At 41.5% G+C, this 19,263-nt stretch overlaps 1 protein-coding gene across 1 annotated transcript in view; it reads right to left on the bottom strand.

Moving 5' to 3' along the window:
• The window catches only part of PHF11 (PHD finger protein 11), a 37,778-nt gene extending 20,908 nt beyond the window's left edge, over positions 1–16,870 (bottom strand). Inside the window, exons 1-4 of the mRNA XM_087886402.1 lie at positions 16,349–16,870; positions 9,882–10,001; positions 7,438–7,545; positions 4,866–4,999 (exon numbers count right to left, since the gene is read on the bottom strand). Coding sequence (XP_087742528.1) covers positions 4,866–4,999; positions 7,438–7,545; positions 9,882–9,989 — 350 coding nt within the window. The 5' untranslated portion in view covers positions 9,990–10,001; positions 16,349–16,870. The remainder of the gene's footprint in view (positions 1–4,865; positions 5,000–7,437; positions 7,546–9,881; positions 10,002–16,348) is intronic.
• Positions 16,871–19,263: the final 2,393 nt, after the last annotated feature.

Genomic DNA, 19,263 nt, shown 5'->3' with positions numbered 1-19,263 from the left:
TTTTACAAATTAAAGCTGTTAATACTACAAACATAGGACTATTTATGTTATTTCTAAATACAAAGATTTATGACCCTTAGAAATGATATCTTGTACATTTATAAGAGGAATTCTGGTTCCCCAGTGCCTCTCAAACTCCATTTGTGAATGAAATTGAAATTTATTTCTATGGAAATTTCAGTGGAGGATTGCTAGTCCTTCTGAGCCAGGTAGAAAAATTCATCATCCTAAGAAAAGATACAGAATTAGATCTTAAATATCCCATTTGAAACAGAGGATACTTTGCTGAAGTTACCGTATATCAATGTATATTTAATGCTCATCTCCATTGTTATAATGAAGGTCTGACCAGAATACTTTTTATCCTAGCTTTATTAATATATGTGTGTCATGCAGTGGTGGTATTCAAATTTTTTAACAACCGGTTCTGTGGGCGTGGATTGGGGACGTGGCTAGGTGGGTGTGGCTAGGTGGTCATGTAACTGGGTAGGCGTGGCTAGGTGGTCATGTGACCGGGTTGGCGTGGTTGGGAGGGGTCATGTGACTGGATGAGCGGTGAAGGCTGGCAAGCAAAGAAAGCAGATGAGGAGCTTAGTTAGTATTTAAAAGATGTTATGGAAGAGGAACAAGTTTCACCAGACAAGACTGAGACTGAGCTGAAAGTGGATTTGAAAATGACAGCCTATAAAAATGACATGCAAAAGATGTTACACTGTATATATAAAAGAATGGCTGGTATTTTCATAATTATAATTAATTAATTGACACTTAAAATGGAAATACAATTAACAAACCATGGGAGTTTGTTATTTTGTGCCAGTATTGGCACAAAAATCTTTCCTAGCCAAGACCACTTTACATTAGCCCAGGTCTTATCTGGACCAACAGTCCCTAATGGAATGCTCTCTCGACAGCAGAGAGAGAGAGAAGCCAGGGGAAGCCATGCTTAGTCGCCTAAGCTTTTTAGACGTTTCACCTTAAATATGTACAGCCTTATGCATATCTAGTACAAAAAAAAGATATAGTACAAAATCATCTAAGAAGTTAGATTAAGAATGAAATTCATAGGCACATTCACAGAGCAATATTGAATTCTTTTTCTGAAATTTATTCCTCAGTTTAAAAAACAGAAATATATGAATTAGGTTCAGCTTGTACTCAAGTCAAGTAGCTATTCAAGAGTTAGTAGTGTCATGGTTAGAAAAAATGGTAATGCAAAATATAGATTTAAAACCAGAAATATTTTTCTACAGATAAATATAATAAAATACATATTTAATTTTACATGTGTTAACAGCAGCTAGAATTATGTTTGCACAAAGTGGAAAAACGAAGAGATCCCTATAGATGAAAATGTAATTAAAAAATATTAGAATGTGCAGAAATGGATAGATTAGAACACTTAAAATTAAGGAGAAGGAAGAAACTGAATATTTCTTAACATAGGATTTGTTTTATCAATGGCTAACAGAAACAGAAGTTAGAAATCTAGAAGTATATAAGAAAAGACCAATTATTTAAGGAAAGTTCACTAAAATGGATAAACAATTATTATAAATATGTGATCATTATTAATGTTATGAAAAATTGCCATTATCATTACACAAAATTAATTGCACCCAACTGTACACCATGTAAATATTGATTTTTTAAATTAATTTAATTAATTTAAAATTTATTTTAAAAAATTGCTTATTTAAAAAAAAACCAAAGAGCAACTTATCCAAGGTAGCAGGTCATGTGGGAGGCAGGAAGATTCGGGGAGGCTCGCAGGCTGATCACACTGACGGCGTTGGGCTGCGCGAAGCAAGGCAGCAGGTAACCTGGAGGCAATTTTTTAAATATTCTCTTCCACGGTGACCACCAGGAAGGGCACAGGGAAGTGAGTAGGGAAGGCAGGCAGGCAAGGCTGGGGGGGCAGGGCGGCGGCCTAGGCCTGGCCAGAAGTCGGCACTTGACCAGGGGTTTCTGCCACTGCGGTGGCAGCAGAAGGTAGGCCCGGCCCAGGAATTGACTCGACTGGGGTTTGCGATCCTAGGCTGGCCCAGGAGTCAACTTGACCAGAGCCTGCAGGCTCTAACTCACCCAGGGAGATCAGGGCCACGGCAGAAGGCAGGTTAGCAATGGCAGGCAAAGGCCAGCAGGCAGCAATGGCGGGCGAAAGCAGATAGCAATGGCAGGCAAAGGCAGGCACGCAGCAATGGCGGACGAAGGCCAGCAGGCAGCAATGGCGGGCGAAAGCAGGCAGCAATGGCAGGCAGGCAGCAATGGTGGGCGAAGGCCAGCAGGCAGCAATGGCGGGCGAAAGCAGGCAGGCAGCAGTGGCGTGCAAAAGAAGGTTAGCAATGGTGGGCAAGCAGATGAGATGAGGAGTGACTGGGCAGGGCTGGGCAGGAAGGGGCGGGGCCAGCTGGTTGTACAATTTGCCGGTTACCTGAACTGTACGAAATCGTAAAAACCAGTTCGCCTGAACCGGTCTGAACCGTCTGAATCCCACCCCTGGTGTCATGGCAGGAAACCTCTCTTTAGGCACGTTTGATGCCTTCCCACCAATACTTATTGAGGCAAGATATAATAAATCTCCAGTTCAAAAGAACCAGAGCCATGCACATTTCACAGTACTCCCCATTTCACTGGGCTGATTTAATAATGCTTTTGAAATCTAACCATCCTTGTAGGTTAGATGAGGAGAATGTACTTTTCTACCAGCTGATTTATTCCCTGGAAATCTGTACATGGATGGTTAAATCTGTACATGGATGGTTAAATTCTGTTCTACTGATATTGCTGAATATGCTGCTTTGGAAATAGCTATGCATTGAAGACCGGATCATTCAATGTAGTACATTGTTTGAGCAGTTTTGTATTTCTTTATCTTTCACCACGCGTATCTGTTCATTATGTTTCCATAAGTCTGTTCAATCTTTTGAATTGGTCTTTGAGTAGAAATAAAATTTAGTTACCTCTCAATTATTTCCATTAGATAAATGCAACCTTACTTATCAAGTATTTCCTTTTTTCTATGAGTCACTATGGGCCTGTCTTGAGTCCTTGGGAGTAGACATCTATTGTGGAAGCCCACCTGCATTAACTGTACTGGAATTTAATAACCATTCCCAGCTTCTGATACCGGGCTACCTTAGAAGTTCTCACACTCTGAATTCATTTTTCTGTAGTGAGTAAAGTGAGTAAATGCTCATTTTGGCAGTTACAAAAAGTCAGCTTCATCCTAGCCCAGGGTTTGGCAACCTGCAGCTCTAGAGCTGCATGCGGCTCCCTGTCCCATCACTGGTTGTCCCCGCCCCCCGCCCCCCGCCCCTCGCCCCTCTTATTTCTTTTTTGACTCCAGCCCAAAGCGGTAGGAAGCGAAGGCTGCCTTATGCGCAAATGTGGTGCAAAGGCAGATACAGGTAGCTTCGCTCCTGTGCTCTCCTCCCCCGAGCTAGGAGCGTGCGCACGTGCGAGGAGACACTCCTCAAGCAAGCTCCAAAGCACAGCAAAGGCGTGTGTGGGGTGGGCGGCCACTCGCTTAGGAGGGTCTTAACAGGATGCGGCTTCTCTTCTGCTCCAATGATCTGGCCATCACCGGATCTCCTCCTCCCACTCTTGTGACGCCCTGGCTGTGGCTGAGCCAGGAGCGTGCACACATGTGGGGAGACCCTCCTCAAGGAAGCGCCGAAGCTCAGGAAAGGTGCCCCTGGGGCGGGCAGCAGCTCACTTAAGGAGGGTCTCCCCACGCATGTGCATGCTCCCAGCTCAGCCATAACTGGCCAGGCTGTCACGAGAGTGGGAGGAGGAGGAGAATGCAGAAGCAAAGCTTCCCTGTACCTGCCTCCGTGCCACATTTGCATGTAAGGCAGCCTTTGCTTCCTGCTGCTTTGGGCTGGAGTTCACACTCTCCGTACTCGGCTGAAGAACTGCCAGGGTGGGGGATGAAATGGCAAGGCGATGGCCGGAGCATTAGTACAGGAGAGAAACCATGTCTTGTTAAGACCCTCCTAAGTGAGCGGCCACGCACCCCGTGTGCACCTTTGCTTTGCTTTGGCACTCGCTTGGGGAGGGTCTCCCCGTGCATGCACACGCTTCGGGCTTAGTCATGGCCCACCAGGGCATCACGAGAGTGGGGGTAGGAGGACAGTCGCCCGAAGGGAGGGGACACACACACACATACACACTCAGAGAGAGGGGGAGAGAGAGAGAGAGACATAGAGACACATAGAGTGATACATAGAGAGGGGTGAGAGAGAGGAAGAGAGAGATACAGAGGGAGAGAGACACTGGGGGGTAGAGAGGGGGAGATAGGGAGACAGAATGGTTTTGTGGCTGGGTAGGCGTGGCTGGGGGGGGGTTCATGTGACTGGATGGGAGTGAGTGACATCAAGTTGGCCACGATCACCCAGGTTTTGTGGCTCCGGTGTGTTTTTTTCTGTGGAAAATGGGTCCAAGTGGCTCCTTGAGTGTTTAAGGTTGCTGACCCCTGTCCTAGCCTAAAGAATATATATTCAGAACTAACATAGATTTCAAAATATTTCAGAAGGCATCTTGATAATGCAGTAGTCTCTATCTTTTCCAGCCAGAATCCTAGCAATCCCAAACTTAAGGGAAAACATGAATGATATAGCAATATTTTCTCCCTCAACTCTGATTATTGAGTGCTTATTTTTCTATAGCATACAGACCTCTAGTCCTTTCTGTATTTCTAAGCATTCTAGATAATAAAATGTCTTGATTTTGCCATCTTGTTGCTGAATTCAATAGCTGGAACCAATAACTTTTTTGCTTTCTTTTTTTACCATTCAGATAATTTCAAAACATAAATAAGTTATACAGGATTCTCAGAAAAGTATCTTAAATTGATTATATACCGGTAGTGGCCTTGATCTTCATCTGTTTCCATTGAAGCACCACCTTTCAAGGCACAAAAATAATGGAAACTTCTGCGGCAGTTGTTGACCTCGCAGCCAATGGTTGCCCCCTTCTTGCGACAGACATAGCACAGCTGTATGGAAACAAATCGAAATCACTTTTTAAACTGCAGTTTATAAAACTAGGAAGTGTCATTAGACCCATTTACTTCTCCATCACCCATCACATGCTGGCTTCTGTCCTGTGATCCTGTTTAAACTAAACCATTTAGAGTAAAGTGTAATCTCTGCTTTGTAGCAAGAATATGAAACCACATGGGAGTTACTCAGTGGATTCAATTTTTTTAGACTGGGTGGCTATGTGCATAGGGACTGCTCAGAGGGCTGAAAAATGTCATTTCTGACTGGTCGTCGTACTTTATACCTGTCTTCACACTTATGGTCATCCTCACATTGATGCCAGTTGCAGCATTCTTAACAACCATGTCACTCATTTCACAACTGCTTCTCTTCACCATGGTGACAAGATAGGGAGCAAAATGTAAAATGTGAGGACTGTTGTAAGTGGTCGAAAGTGCAAGGACAGGTCAAAAGTAACTTTTTCAGCCCTCTGAGTAGTCCTATGCACATAGGGACTACCCAGAGGGCTGAAAAAAGTGATTTCTGACAGGTCATCATTTATGCCCATTGCAGCATTCTTAACAACCTAACAACATTTCACATTTCATTGTGAAATAAAATGTCATTCATTTCACAACTGTGGTGCTTCATGTGACCGGTTGGGCGTGGCCAGGTGGTCATGTGGCATTGCTTCTTTGCCCTAATGACAGTTTGCTGCAATGGTCGTAAGTGTGAAAAATGGTCATACGTCACTTTTTTCAGTGCCATTTTAACTGTTGTAACTCAAGGATTACCTGTACAAAAATACAAAAAGCTTTTTTGCTTGCAAAAAGCTGCCCTAAATACCAATCATTAAATTAGAAATACCTGCAAACTGGAGTTACAAATCAGGCAGGGTGGCAGAGCACCTTGAGGAATTAAAATAGTTAAAATGCAATGATAACTATCAGCAGTCAACTCTTGCTCATAAAGTGAAACCCTTTAGCAGAGAGGTCATTTAAGCTCTCCAGAATGAAGCAGAGGAGGAAACACAGTAGCTGTTGCTTGCTAAACCAATTTCCAGAACAAATAGACACAGGAACTACTCAGATTTCCGAAGCTGCTTTTTTTCAGGAACAGAGATTAACATTTTTCCTTCCAAATAAAGCTGAATAAGGAAAATTATCTCATCACTAAACACAGGATTAAACATCACAAGCACAGAATTAAACTTCACCAAAAACCAGTTTTAGACCAAAAGTCAGAAAGGGTATGTAAACTCATGTTTGAATGTCAATCTTTCTAGCTAGCCAATAAGCCTTGCTGAATGTCACTCATCTTGGTTCCTTGTCATTAAAAGCTTCTGCTTCGTTATTCAATTAGTTCTTCAAAGTGCTAATCATTACACCCTGGCTGGAAAAACTCCAACAGGGGAGTATTTCCTCCCAACAGCGGTGTAAAAAACTTAAAACAACCCTTCCCCTTTAAGAAAGTCAAGCAAAAAAAAAAAAACCTCTGAGAAACTCCGGAACGAGAAGTGACAGTAATCCGAATTGCTTAACTACTTAACAACTGGTTCTATCGAACCAGTGCGAACCGGTAGAATCCCACCACTGGAGTTACTGTATTTTTCGGAATATAAGACGCACCGGAGTATAAGACACAGGTTAGTTTTTGGGGAGAAAAATAGGGGGAAAAAAATCTGCCTACCAGGTATTCATCTGGCTAGCATCCTTAGTCTGGTCAGCTTCAACACATCAATTTGCTAATTTTGAGTGTGCGAGCATTCTTTTTATCCCCTGCTTGGGGATAAAAAACAGCTTCTAAAGCACAACTGATCTTTGGAGAGAGAAGCAATGAGAAAAGCAGGCAAAGCACAGAGATCGCTTCACTAGGGCTGAAAAAAAGCTTCTAAAGCACAACTGAGAGTCGGAGGGAGCAGGCAAAGCAAGGAGATAGCTTCACTTGCTAGCGCCTCCTTAGGGCTGAAAAAAAGATTTGAAAAAGCTACATTCAGAGTATAAGACACACTCAAATTTTCAGCCTCTTTTAGGGGGGAAAATTGCATCTTATACTCCAAAAAATACGGTATTTTGTTTAATTACTACTCATGATGACAGCCTATGTACAGTAAGTGGGGCTCCCTAAAGATTTGTGTTTTCTAGTTCATGTAAATAACACTGCTCCTCTGCAGGGAGGTGTTAACTGATGAAATTGTATTATTTTTATTCATTTTTCTCTGTCAGTTCCCCTCCCACAAAAACCCTTTTTACTCTCCCTATGTTTTAAAATGGGGGAGAAAACAGCAGTAGGATCAAAAGTCTTTCTATCAATGAGACAGGGGGACAACTACACTATTGGTTCATATTGTAATCTTTACGCATCCAAAGTGGACATTCCAAATGCTTAATGTGAAAATAAATTATTTTAAGTAATTCAGATATATAATTTTAAAACATGAAAAATGACTTACCAGCCGCTTTCCTCTCTTTATTTCTTTCTCTACTGAAGCCACATCAAACCTTTTATCAAGATCCTCAGGGTTCTCTTCTCCCACTTCCATAAATCCTGAAGAAAATAACTAGAAATGAAATAAAAAAGTAAGATTTAAAACAAGAGGACATGACAAAATAAAATATTAAAAATAGCAGCTAGAATTGGCTGGGGATCAGTGCTACCTCATAAATTTACAATTGACAATGAGTCAGGGGGGTTAGAGAAAAGGGGCTTTGGAGAAGAGATGATCTAAGGAGGAGGTATTCCGAAGAAAAACTGTTCAAACTCCTAAATTTTGATATCTAATTATAATAAGTTTACCACTTTGCTTGAAAATAATTCAGAAGAGGTTTTATGAAAATATCCTCTCCAAATTCCCCATTTCTGAATCCAACTGCAGTATGGATTGAACATAATTTTTCTTTTCTGGTCCTATTCTCCCACTTCTACTTCTGCCAATGTGAGGGTTGCGATTCCAGTTCTCCAGTCCTTCCATAGGAAAATGACCGCCTTTTTTAATTAAAAAAAGCACAACATAAAATATAAACATTATCCAAGTTTAGGATAAATACACAATATTATGAAGTCTAACTTGTTTCCATGTGGTCCTTTTTTCTTCACAGTATATTTAGAAAACCTTGATATAAAGAGCAACCAATATAGCATCTTCATACCACTCAAATTTCTAGCCTGGATGGCCAAAACTTTCAAAAACCTTTTAGAGCCCCTCTTGATTCATTTGAGTACAAAGTTGTCCATTGCATGTTCCCTTCCTCTCCCTGGGACTCTAGTCACAGTTCACCTTTTTCATCAGGGAAGGAGCAAAATCAGCTTCTCAGGGAGCCCCTTTTCCCAATGGAAAAGGAAAAAGAGAAACAAAACCAGCACACTAGATGCTATAGATTCAGGGTAAGCGGGATGCCTTGAAAATCCAGCTCTCTGGGCCTTGATCAAGGTGAAAAGTGAGGGGAAAAGGCTCTCTTCCTCTCATCTATCTATCTATCTATCTATCTATCTATCTATCTATCTATCTATCTATCTATCTATCTATCTAAAGGGATGTATGTATGTATGTTTGTTCAAGCATAACTCTGGAATGCCTCAATTTTGACCAAACTTGGTACACAGATGACTTACCCTCCGGAGACAAGCACTGTGGGGCTAAGAAACCCGTGTGTGTGTGTGTGTGTGTGTGTGTGTGTATGTGTTCCAGTATAACTCTGGAAAGCCTAGGCCTTTAAGTCATAAGTCATAAGTTTATTTTGTCAAGCATATACAGTATAAGATAACAGGTAAAAGTATAAACATAATTTGAATACATGAAAAGAGTAAGTAAAAAGGAATATTAGGACAGGGACAGTAGCCATGTTGGTGCACTTATGCACACCCTCTTAGGAATGGGGTGAGATCAAAGTTTTGGGGGTTTGGGGAAGAAACTACAGTGTCAGCTATTACATTCCAGGTATTGACCACTCTGTTGCTGAAGTCGTATTTTCTGCAATCGAGTTTGGAACGGTTTGTATCTATTATTTGCTTGTGTATTGTTGAGGTGTCCTAGAGATACATTTGTTCATGATGTCATGGGAGGGGAAAGGGAGCCTGATTAGGCCAGTACAGAGGCCTTTGATTGATGGTGCTCCCTCACACAGTGGGCCTATGAAGCGAAGGGAGCCTGATTAGGCCAGTATAGAGGACTTTGATTGAGCGCGCCACGGCCTAACCAGATCATCCGCCCCCACCTCACAGTTTCAGCCTGTTTTCCCAGGACCGTCCTTCGCCCCAACTCATTGCGCGAAGGACGGGACAAAACTGTGAGCTCGTGAGTTCTTAGTCCTATCTTGGCCATGAAAGCCAAGCCAGTCATTCTCTCTCTCTCGATTCAACACACCTAACAGGGTTATTGTTGTGGGGACAATAGGAGGAATATTAGATATGTTAGACACAGTTATTTACAGAAATAATAAAGGCAGGATATTAATTACTTACAGTGCCATCAAAGTCTGCAAAATGTGGATTACATGAACATAAAAAAAGGCATAAGGAAAGGGACAAAGAAATAGAGGAATGGACTCATGATTTATTATAGCAATTGCCTGGAACGGTCATTTATGCTCCTAAACAATCTCTGCTGCTACCACTATAAAAATGTTATTTTTATAGAATTATCAGCATTGTAGTACTTCTGATCTTCCAAAATAATTAGTCCTGTTATGGTCTTCTTGTACTCCAGTCTACTTTAAGCCAGGAAAGTATTTAAATTTTTACTCTTGAAACTGTAGTGCATACCTATAAAAGTATAGTACATATGGCATTAAAGAAATAGGTGTATCAATTATGAATTGCCTCACAAAAGTGCTTCAGACTTTTTTTCATTTTCCAATCAGTTATGGACACAGTTTGAATGTCACTAGCAAACCTCACCAAACAGTTCTGATGAACTGCAAGATTCCGTTCTTCAGCAATGTACATAATCGCACACGGTTCATTATCTGGACAAAATGCACACTTCCTTCTTGTCATCTCTGCCATTACTGAAGTCACCTTAGAAAAATATTTGAGAGATTAAAACACTATTAACCCATCACCTCACGGCTCTAAACAGTACATTTTTAAAAATGCACTACTACATTTCACAAGCTAGTATCCTCTAACACTACTTATACTTTGCTTTGAATGTCTTCACATGGGGCTCAAAAATATTTAATTAGAAATATGTTTAAATCTGACTGTGAACTCCAGCCAGGCCCTCTAAAAAAGTTTAAGAAGATATTCTTTAAGAAGAGCAAAGAATCTTTATGTGCGGTTTCGTAAGATGAGAGACCATTACTTGGTTATAGAAAAAAAAACATTTTTTCCTTGCACATTCTAGATGCGCTTTCTAGGATCTTCAGTTATAAAATGCTAGAAAGCATTTAGGTCTCATATTTCAGAAGGTTGCTCTCAGTTCTGTTTGTGAAACGGATACTGTACATGAGTTAACACAAAAATAAAGACAACGAGAACAAAGCTAGAAATTAAAATGAGTAATCTGCTACACAGGATGAATTCAACTTTGACACACACACACAAAATTTCATAATGGTAATAATACTAATATTAGAAATAAAGAACATCAGAATCTGTGTTATCCAAATACACAGAGTTGTCTCAAGGGAACTTTGGATGTCATATAATACCAGTGGTGGGATTCTGCCGGTTCTAGGGGGTTCAGCCGAACCGTTTGTTAAATTGCTGGCTCGCCCCGCCCCTTGCCCCGCCCCTCCGCACCACTGGGCGAGGGGTGGGCGAGCCAGCAATTTAATAAACGGTTTGGTGTTTTTTTATAATTTTATTGGCCTCGCAGCTGCCGCGGGGCTTCAAAGGACCACCCTACAGCTGATCAGTGTTAAAAGAAAACAAATGAGTAGATCGGTGCCTGCAAATATAAATGGGTAGACCCAGTGGTGGGATTCTACTTTGGTAGAACCGGTTGTTAAGTAGTTAAGCCAGTGGTTGCCAAAGTGGGTGGTACTGCCCCCTGGGGGGCGATGGGATGCCTTAGGGGGGCAGTAAGTGGCAAGGGGGGCGGCAGAGGGACGCTAGAGGCAAGGGGGGCGACAGGGGGGCTAAGTGGCAAGGAGGGTGGCCCCCCCTTTGACCTGTGCCTCACAGCACTTACCTCCTTGCAAGCAAACAGCAAGAAAAAAACAGCCTCTTTCAGCTTCAGCATAGGTTAATTAGCATGATTAGATCGGCCTCCGACTCTCAGCTGATTCGCTCTCAGCTGTTTTGCAGGCTCGTTTGCAAGCTCTTGTTTTGCAAGCTCTTTGCTTGCTGCAAAGAGTGCTGGAGCAGATTTTTTTTTTCCCTAGCTAAAAGGAAACTGAAAGTAAAGCAGGCTCTGCTGCAACTGACAAAATGAGGCAGGGAGAGAGATTTCTTTTTCTTTTTCTTTCTCCTCACCAAAAACGGTAGGGGCAAACAATGGGAAATTTAGGGCAAAAGAGGAGAGTTCAAGATTTTAAAACACAAAAGAAAAAAAGCTCTATTTAACTAGGGAATTGTAATAATTGAGATACTATTAATTGTATATTGTGTTAAAAGCAGAAATGGTTAAGTTGTGGTTTGGAGGAATATATGGGGGAAATTATTTGGTTTATTATTATTGGTAAATATAATTAATTGATTTGTAAGAAATTGGATTGCATGGAAATAATTGGAATATTCATGTTCATATTGATTAATATACAAAAAAGATAGTTATATAACTAATTGATCTATATTAAAATGTTGAATTTGTATTAAACAACTGTATTACATAATTACATAATTAACCAATGTGAGGATGGATATAAAAATAGATGACAATGGGAAGGGGTATAATATAGAATAGAAGGGAAAAATTGAATTTGATTAAGATTAGAGATGAGGATGAAGGGTAATGTTTTTTTTAAAAAAAAATAGATGAGGAATAAATATGGCAAAAAGAAAATATAGAAATTGTAAATTTAATTGAAATGACTAAACACTGTTTAAATTTGTGAACCAGCCAAATACTCTGTTCAAAGAAAATACATTGTATGTTTGTATGTGTGTTTGTAACTATTGTTATTTATTCATATTTGTTCTTTTTTATTCTTTAAAGTTTAACAATTCATTCTTTATCTTAATATCTTTATATTTGTTTGGGGTTGGCTTTCTTCCCTTTCACCTTTTTTATTGTACAGCAATCTTTCTCCTCAAACCTACCACCCCTCTCTTTTCTTTCCTTCTTACTTTCTCTTCCCCCCTCTTCTTCTCCTCCCTACTTCCTCTTCTTTTCTCCTTCTCCTCCTCTCTTCCTCCCTTTCTTACCCTCACTCCTACTCTAATTTCCCTTCCCTTCCTTCATTCCTCTCTATTGCTGTATCCTTTTGTGCACATGGACTACTCAGAGGGCTGAAAAAGTTATTTTTGACTGGTCCTCACATTTTACGTTTTTGCCCTATCTTGTCACCATAATGAAGAGAAGCAGTTGTGAAATGAGTGACACGGTTGTTAAGAATGCCGCAACGGGCATAAATGTTAGGATGGTCATAAGTGCGAGGACAGGTCAAAAGTGTGAGGACCAGTCAGAAATGACTTTTTTCAGCCCTCTGAGTAGTCCGTATACACATAGCCACGCCTACCCGGTCACATGACCAGCTAGCCACGCCCACCTGGTCACATGACCACCAAGCCACACCCCCAACTAAGCCATGCCCACAGAACTGGTTGTTAAAAAAATTGAATCCCACCACTGTATAATACCCAACTTACCATATCCTTAGTATAGCCAGCCAATCCTGTTTTAAATTTGGCAAAACAAAACTGGTGGGAAACAACGTCCAATTCCAAACTGCTTCCAGCCAATTTAGACAAGCTTTTTAAGGGAACACCTGGGCACCTATTGCAATGCAGTTTTCATTCTGTATATTTCTACTTTATCCTCCTAAATGCACAGTTTTTGCAATAAATAGACAGCTAGCTTGAGATCCCTCCAAATGGACTTGTAGGGATTGGAAAATCTATAGGATCAGTGGGAGCTATGAAAACATGTAAATACATAAATATATACAATGTATTTATCCTTTGTTGGTCTTTACACATTGCTGGGGACATTTCCTAAAGCCAAACTATTGATTTCTTTTTATTATTCAATTCTGACTCCCCCAAGCCTGCTAATCTTTGATACACTTCTTTTTTAAATTTAGAAAACGTCCTTGAGTTTGGAGCCACATAAACATCTGGTGGCTGGACAAAACAGATCTTGCAAAATAAGGAATACTTAGAAAACATTTTAAATTTTCTAAATTTAAATACATTTCCAAAAGAGAACAGGGCATGACTTTAAGTCTATTTCAGAAATGGTATGTATCTATGTCCTTTCTGAAAGTTTGAAACTTTGAATTGATATTCAAAGACATCATCTAATGTCTTAAAATTAATGCCCTTGGAAAAATATGGAATCCATTCATTTATACCCCACCTTTTACCTGTTTCGTCCTCTGTGTGTGTGTGTGTGTGTGTGTGTGTGTGTGTGTGTGTAAATCTTTAATGTGGTTTACTCAGGAAATGATGAAAGCTCATGAGTATTATTGTGGACAAATCTGTAGTCTGAAGTATAGTTTGGAAACGATAGTCATTTTTTTTTTTTGTTACCTCTATTGACAGTTTTAGCAAGGCCTGCCAAGACTTTGGATTAACAATCAGCCCGAAAAAACACAAGTCATCGGTCAGGACGTGGATTCACCTCCCTGTATTACAATCTCTGCACAAAGTTCATGACTTTGTGTACCTCGGCTCAACTATCTCTGACACTCTCTCTTTAGATACTGAGCTAAATAAACATATTGATAAAGCGGCCACCACATTTTCCAGACTTACAAAGAGAGTATGGCTTAATAAGAAGCTGACGGAACATACAAAGATCCAGGTCTACAGAGCCTGCGTCCCGAGCACATTCTTGTACTGCAGTGAATCTTGGACTCCCTACGCATGGCAGGAGAGAAAGCTGAACACCTTTCATATGTGCTGTCTCTGACGAATTCTTGGCATTACCTGGCAGGACAAAGTTCCAAATAGCGCAGTCTTGGAACGTGCTGGAATTTCTAACATGTATACACTATTGAAACAGCGATGTCTACGCTGGCTGGGGCATGTCGTGAGAATGGCTGATGGTCAGATTCCAAAAGATCTCCTGTATGGAGAATTAGTGCAGGGAAAGTGCCTCAGAGGGAGACCACAGCTGCAATATAAGGATATCTGCAAGAGGGACCTAAAGGCCCTAGGAATGGACATTAACAACTGGGAAACCTTGGCCTCCGATCATTCAGCTTGGAGACTAAAGACGCAGCATGGCCTTGTCCAACTTGTTCGGCAGGCTAAGGCAAAGAGGCAGTCCCAGAACCAGCGAAATCTGGGTGCTGGGCAGGGGACAGAATGTATCTGCCCTCACTGTAGAAGGGATTGCCACTCTCGAATTGGCCTTTTTAGTCACACTAGCTGCTGTTTTAGGACCTCTTTCCAGAGGACGATACCATAGTCTCTTGAGACTAAAGAATGCCAATGATCTCTATTGAGCAAATCCATAGTTTGGTTTAAGGTCATTGTTGATTGGTTTAAGTTAATCATTTCTGTTTTATTATGTAAACATTTATATTTGCTTTCTTTAAAAAAAAAAGCAGCTATTTATAGTGGCCCTTTGTATTACATAATTCTCCCAAATAAAACAAACATATTAAACTTAATTTGCCATGGTTTGCATGCAGAGTATTTCATGATTGCACAAAAGTTATGTTGATTAAAAAACTTAAGGAAATTTGAAAAATATTCCTATACACATTCTTGTATTGCTCCAGTGATAATCTTCCTTCACTATTTATCAGGGTAGATAAAAATCTATTTTTTTAAAAAAACAAAACAAAAAAAATCAGTTTTTTGAAATTTAAATCAGATTTTTTTTATTTGAATTGGATTTTTTAAATTTTTTATCAAATGTATTTAATAAAATGCTTTTGGAGTAAAATCTATCTAAAGATAGTCTTCTATTTAGGATACATTAATAATTTAGTTAATTCAACAGGAAATGGAGTTATGTAGCATGAGGCTGTATATTCAGCAATATTTACATTTTTCGTAAACTCATTCAATGAATCCAAGCTCTGCAAACTGAGATAACATGCACTGCATTGATGCATTCACACAATTTCACAGTAACCATGAGATAAATCATAACATAAAGTTTAGGAATATTCCTTTATCCCATTGTTTTGCAAATTTATGTACACTACAAACTGTATGATTGTTTGAAGAGAAATGAATCTGTACCACCAGGCTCTAAGTGTGAGGAGGAAGGGCGAGCAGTAAAAATGAAAGTGAAAGCAGCTTCTAAATATAATATTAAAAACCACCTGTCAATTCAGATCTATCATGGCTGTGCCTGTCAGTGGACATCCACTGACCTGCTGCTTGCCACGTCCCTCATCTTGTTGTATCACTGCAACATCACCTGCCATCCCATTAAAGTGAATGGGACAGTCAGTGAGTCAACAGTGGGTCAGTGAAGGAGCTGCTGCAGGACAGTTGCTCTTTAAAAATTATGATTTAAATTGAGTAAATTTAAATCAAGCCTTTTTACTAGTGATTTAAATGATTTAAATGTGCCACAAATATGTTCATTTGGGAATACAGACAGGGGAGGGTGCAGGTCAGTAAGGGCATGCTAAAGGGATCCTCAAACTAATTTGAATGCTTTCAGTTCCCAGGCCTGATGAAATAATCCCCAGAATACCAAAAAAACTGGCTGAAGAACTATCAGGACTTCTTTGAGGAACTGCAGAATTGGAGAGATGCCGGAGAAGGGGACAAGAGCAAATGTGCTTTCCCCCCCTCCCTTCCCACTCTGGAAGAAAGGACAAAAAGACCCCGGAATTATTACCTGGGGAGCAAATACCCGGAGAAATGTCAGAGGAGATGTACTAAAGCAGGATATCTGTCACCAACTCGAAAACAATGCCGGGTCTGGAAATAGTTAGCAAGGTTCTTCACGTGAAGCAAATGTCATCTCGACAGTGTAAATTCTCCAAGGGAGGAAGGGCGCGCTGCGAATACACGTTACGCGCGAAGGTGGGAGCGGCTGGGAAGGAGGAAAAGCTAAGGCCGAATACCTTCTTCTCGGGAGGGTTTGCCCGGGTGAGCCTCATCGGGAGGAGCGAAGCACCGACGAGGGCGGCAGCGGCTGAACAAAGCCAGGAGCGGAACAGTTAAACGGACCTTCTCAAAGCACAAAGCCAGGAGCGGGAGATTTAAGCCTTTTCTCAGTGCCAGGGGAGGAAGCAAATGCTCCGCGAGGGACGCTCAGACCGCCGCCTTCATTCCCCGGCCCTTACCGTTAGCTGAGAGACCCGAAGCAAGAGAAGCGGCGACCTCGCAGGTGGCCGGGAGACAGCAGCTCTTGGGGAGGCCTCTCCGCTTGCACGGCGATCCCGGCAGGAGGGTCCGCACCCTCGCTCCGGAGAAGCGCTGCTTCCGAGGGGAAACGCTCCCAGCCGCAGGCCCTGCCTTCTTTCGCTTCTATGCGACAGGCCTTAGAGCGTCTGGAAGAGAAAGTGGGCTGGCGCCTGGAGCAACACTGAGCCTTCCAGGAAGCGGCCAGTGCTTTTGGTGGAGCCCAGAGGCTTCCCGGTAGCTACGTGTCAGCGGAAGCTTTCGTTGCAATTTGAAGAAGCCGCGGAACAGAGCAAGCGCGTTCAGGAGAGCGAGGGGCGCCGCTCACTTTTCATATCCTCGGGCACGGGCCGCAGCAGCGGTAAAATGCGGGGCAAGGCAAAAGATGGTCGTGGAAGAAGAGCGATAAATGGCTAGATTTCAAAAGTTTGCTGGCGGTGTGAGAACAGCTGACACCGAATGGGGGGGGGGTGCTGGTGGGGAAAGCAGTGCACTATGTGCAAGAGACAAGACGGCCACGGTGAACAGTAAAAGGCCGGCAAGTTAACCGGTGTTGCGGAAGCTCTCCGGAGAAGCGGAGCAGGAGCGATTGCCCACAAGCGCAACAAGGGCCGTTCCCTGCGGGGGTGAGGGTAGGAAAAAAAATAAAATTTAGGATTGGAAGGGACCGTGAAGATCTGTTGCTAATTTTAGTCACAGAATCCCCATTTTGTCGAAAAACCTTCATTTTGCTCACTTCTGTTCTTAAATGTTTTTCCCTTTGGGCCCTAAAATTCCAGAAGGCTAGTGATAGCCTTATCAAAAAAACGTGGTATCCTGAACCAGGACAGCAGTGGAAACAACGCTGGCCCCTCTTCCTGTTGCAAATAAACTAGTTAGAATCTGCTAACTCTCCTTGGGTTGTTATAGTTAAGTTAGCTAGCCCCATATTTTTTTGGGGGGGGGGGTGTTGGCATTCTGATGGGAGGCGGACAGAGGTGAAATCCAGCAGGTTCTGGAGAACCAGTAGCAAAAATTTTGAGTAGTTCAGAGAACTGGCAAATACCATCTCTGATTTCCCCCAGAGTGGGGTGGGAATGGAGATTTTGCAGTATCCTGCCATGCCTACCAAGTCATACCACGCCCACCAAGTCATGCCCACAGAACCGGTAGTAAAAAAATTTGGATTTCACCACTGGAGCTGGGAGGATTGGAGGGATCGCTATGTGAAGTTTCTGTTTCTGATTCCTGCATTGGTGTGCTGTGAGTTTCTGATTCCTGCATTGGTGTGCTGTGAGTTTCTGTTTCCTACATTGCTGTACTGTGGGAGGGGTTTTGTTTGCACTGCTTTAAATTGCTGTTTTTTTAAGTGGGAAGATTTAGTTCCTGCCTAGACTTCTTGCTTTCACAAATCTTTCAATAAAAGCTCCTTTTGGAACAACTTCAGTTTCAAGAATCCTGCTTTCTTGCAAAGATTTGGAGAAGCAAGACCTTACAGGCTGCAATGTTAAGTTCCAGATAATTTATCTCTGGTACAAAAGCACTCAGTGTACATGTAAAGCAAATAATAAAAATAATAGAAGGGAAACAATAAGGGTATAATAAATAATACTAGACTATGATATACTGGAATTAGCAAAAACTTGTTATTCTGTAACCATTAAGTTCCTGTAATACATATATAGCAGGGGTGAAATGCTCCTGGTTCAGACCGGATCGCCTGATCCAGTAGCAATGGCGGCGGGTGGTTTGGAGAACTGGAAGCAACCCCCCTCACCATGCCCAGCTGAGCCCCACGATCATCAAAGGCTTTTTTTTTTTTTTACTTTGTAAGGTCCCAAAATACACTTGAGTCACCAGAATGCCAAAGAGAGAGACTCAAGACGAGGCTTGCAAAAAAACCAGATTTTATTTATGGCCAAAAACAAAATAAGAAAAAACAAGAGCCTTGGTAGTACAGGGGTTTAAGGCACCCTGTTATTAAGCTTATTAAGACCAGGTGCCTGCAATTACTGCAGGGTTCGAATCTCGCCAAGGCTCAAGGTTGACTCAGCCTTCCATCCTTTCTAAGGTAGGTGAAATGAGGACCCAGTTTGTGGGGGCAATAAGCTGACTTTGTATAAATATACAAAAGGATGAAGGCTATTGCTGAGCACATTGTAAGCCGCCCTGAGTCTTCGGAGAAGGGCGGCATATAAATCAAATTAAAAAAAATAAAAATACTGGGTGGAACTATATCCAGAACATACAGATACAATGCATGCGAGGAGATAGCCACATCTTGGGGAAGGTATGGCATCCGTTTATACCCTCAGAGTCGTCAGCTTAGTACCCAACTCTGGCCTCCCAATCCAGGCCCGTGCATTCCTTGTTGCCCTGCAAGGGGGAATAGAAACTTCCCAATTAGTCATCTTGAGCATTTCTTTGTTTACTCAATTGGCCACTTAGGCCCCCTGGCCCTGGAAAGTAGGAGTCTATCCAGATCAACATAAATTAAGACTGAGGTGTAAATTATGCCTTGGAGATACGTACCATGCTCTTAGATGGCACAAGAAAAAAACGGAGAAGATTGATATGGTTCAGGTCAAATGGCAGGGACATATGTTTGACAAATACCAGATACATTACAGGCCTAATAACAGAATATGTTTGTTACAGGAGATACAAATATAAAGGCATAATATATGTGATACAAATACAAAGGCATATGTGTATTACAAGAACCTAATAGTTACAGAATCTAGTATACCAGTATATCATATCTTAGTATTATTTATTATATCCTTATTATTGTTTCCCTTCAACTTTTAAAAACTTTTTCTACAACCTCTTGACAAAAAAATGCTTTTAAAAGTAAAAAAAAAAGCCTCTGATGATC

The sequence above is a fragment of the Pantherophis guttatus genome, chromosome 1 (genome assembly GCF_059756535.1).
Source record: "Pantherophis guttatus breed Tessera chromosome 1, ASM5975653v1, whole genome shotgun sequence".
Taxonomy (NCBI): Eukaryota; Metazoa; Chordata; class Lepidosauria; order Squamata; family Colubridae; genus Pantherophis; species Pantherophis guttatus.
This window is presented reverse-complemented; position numbering and strand designations above follow the sequence as displayed.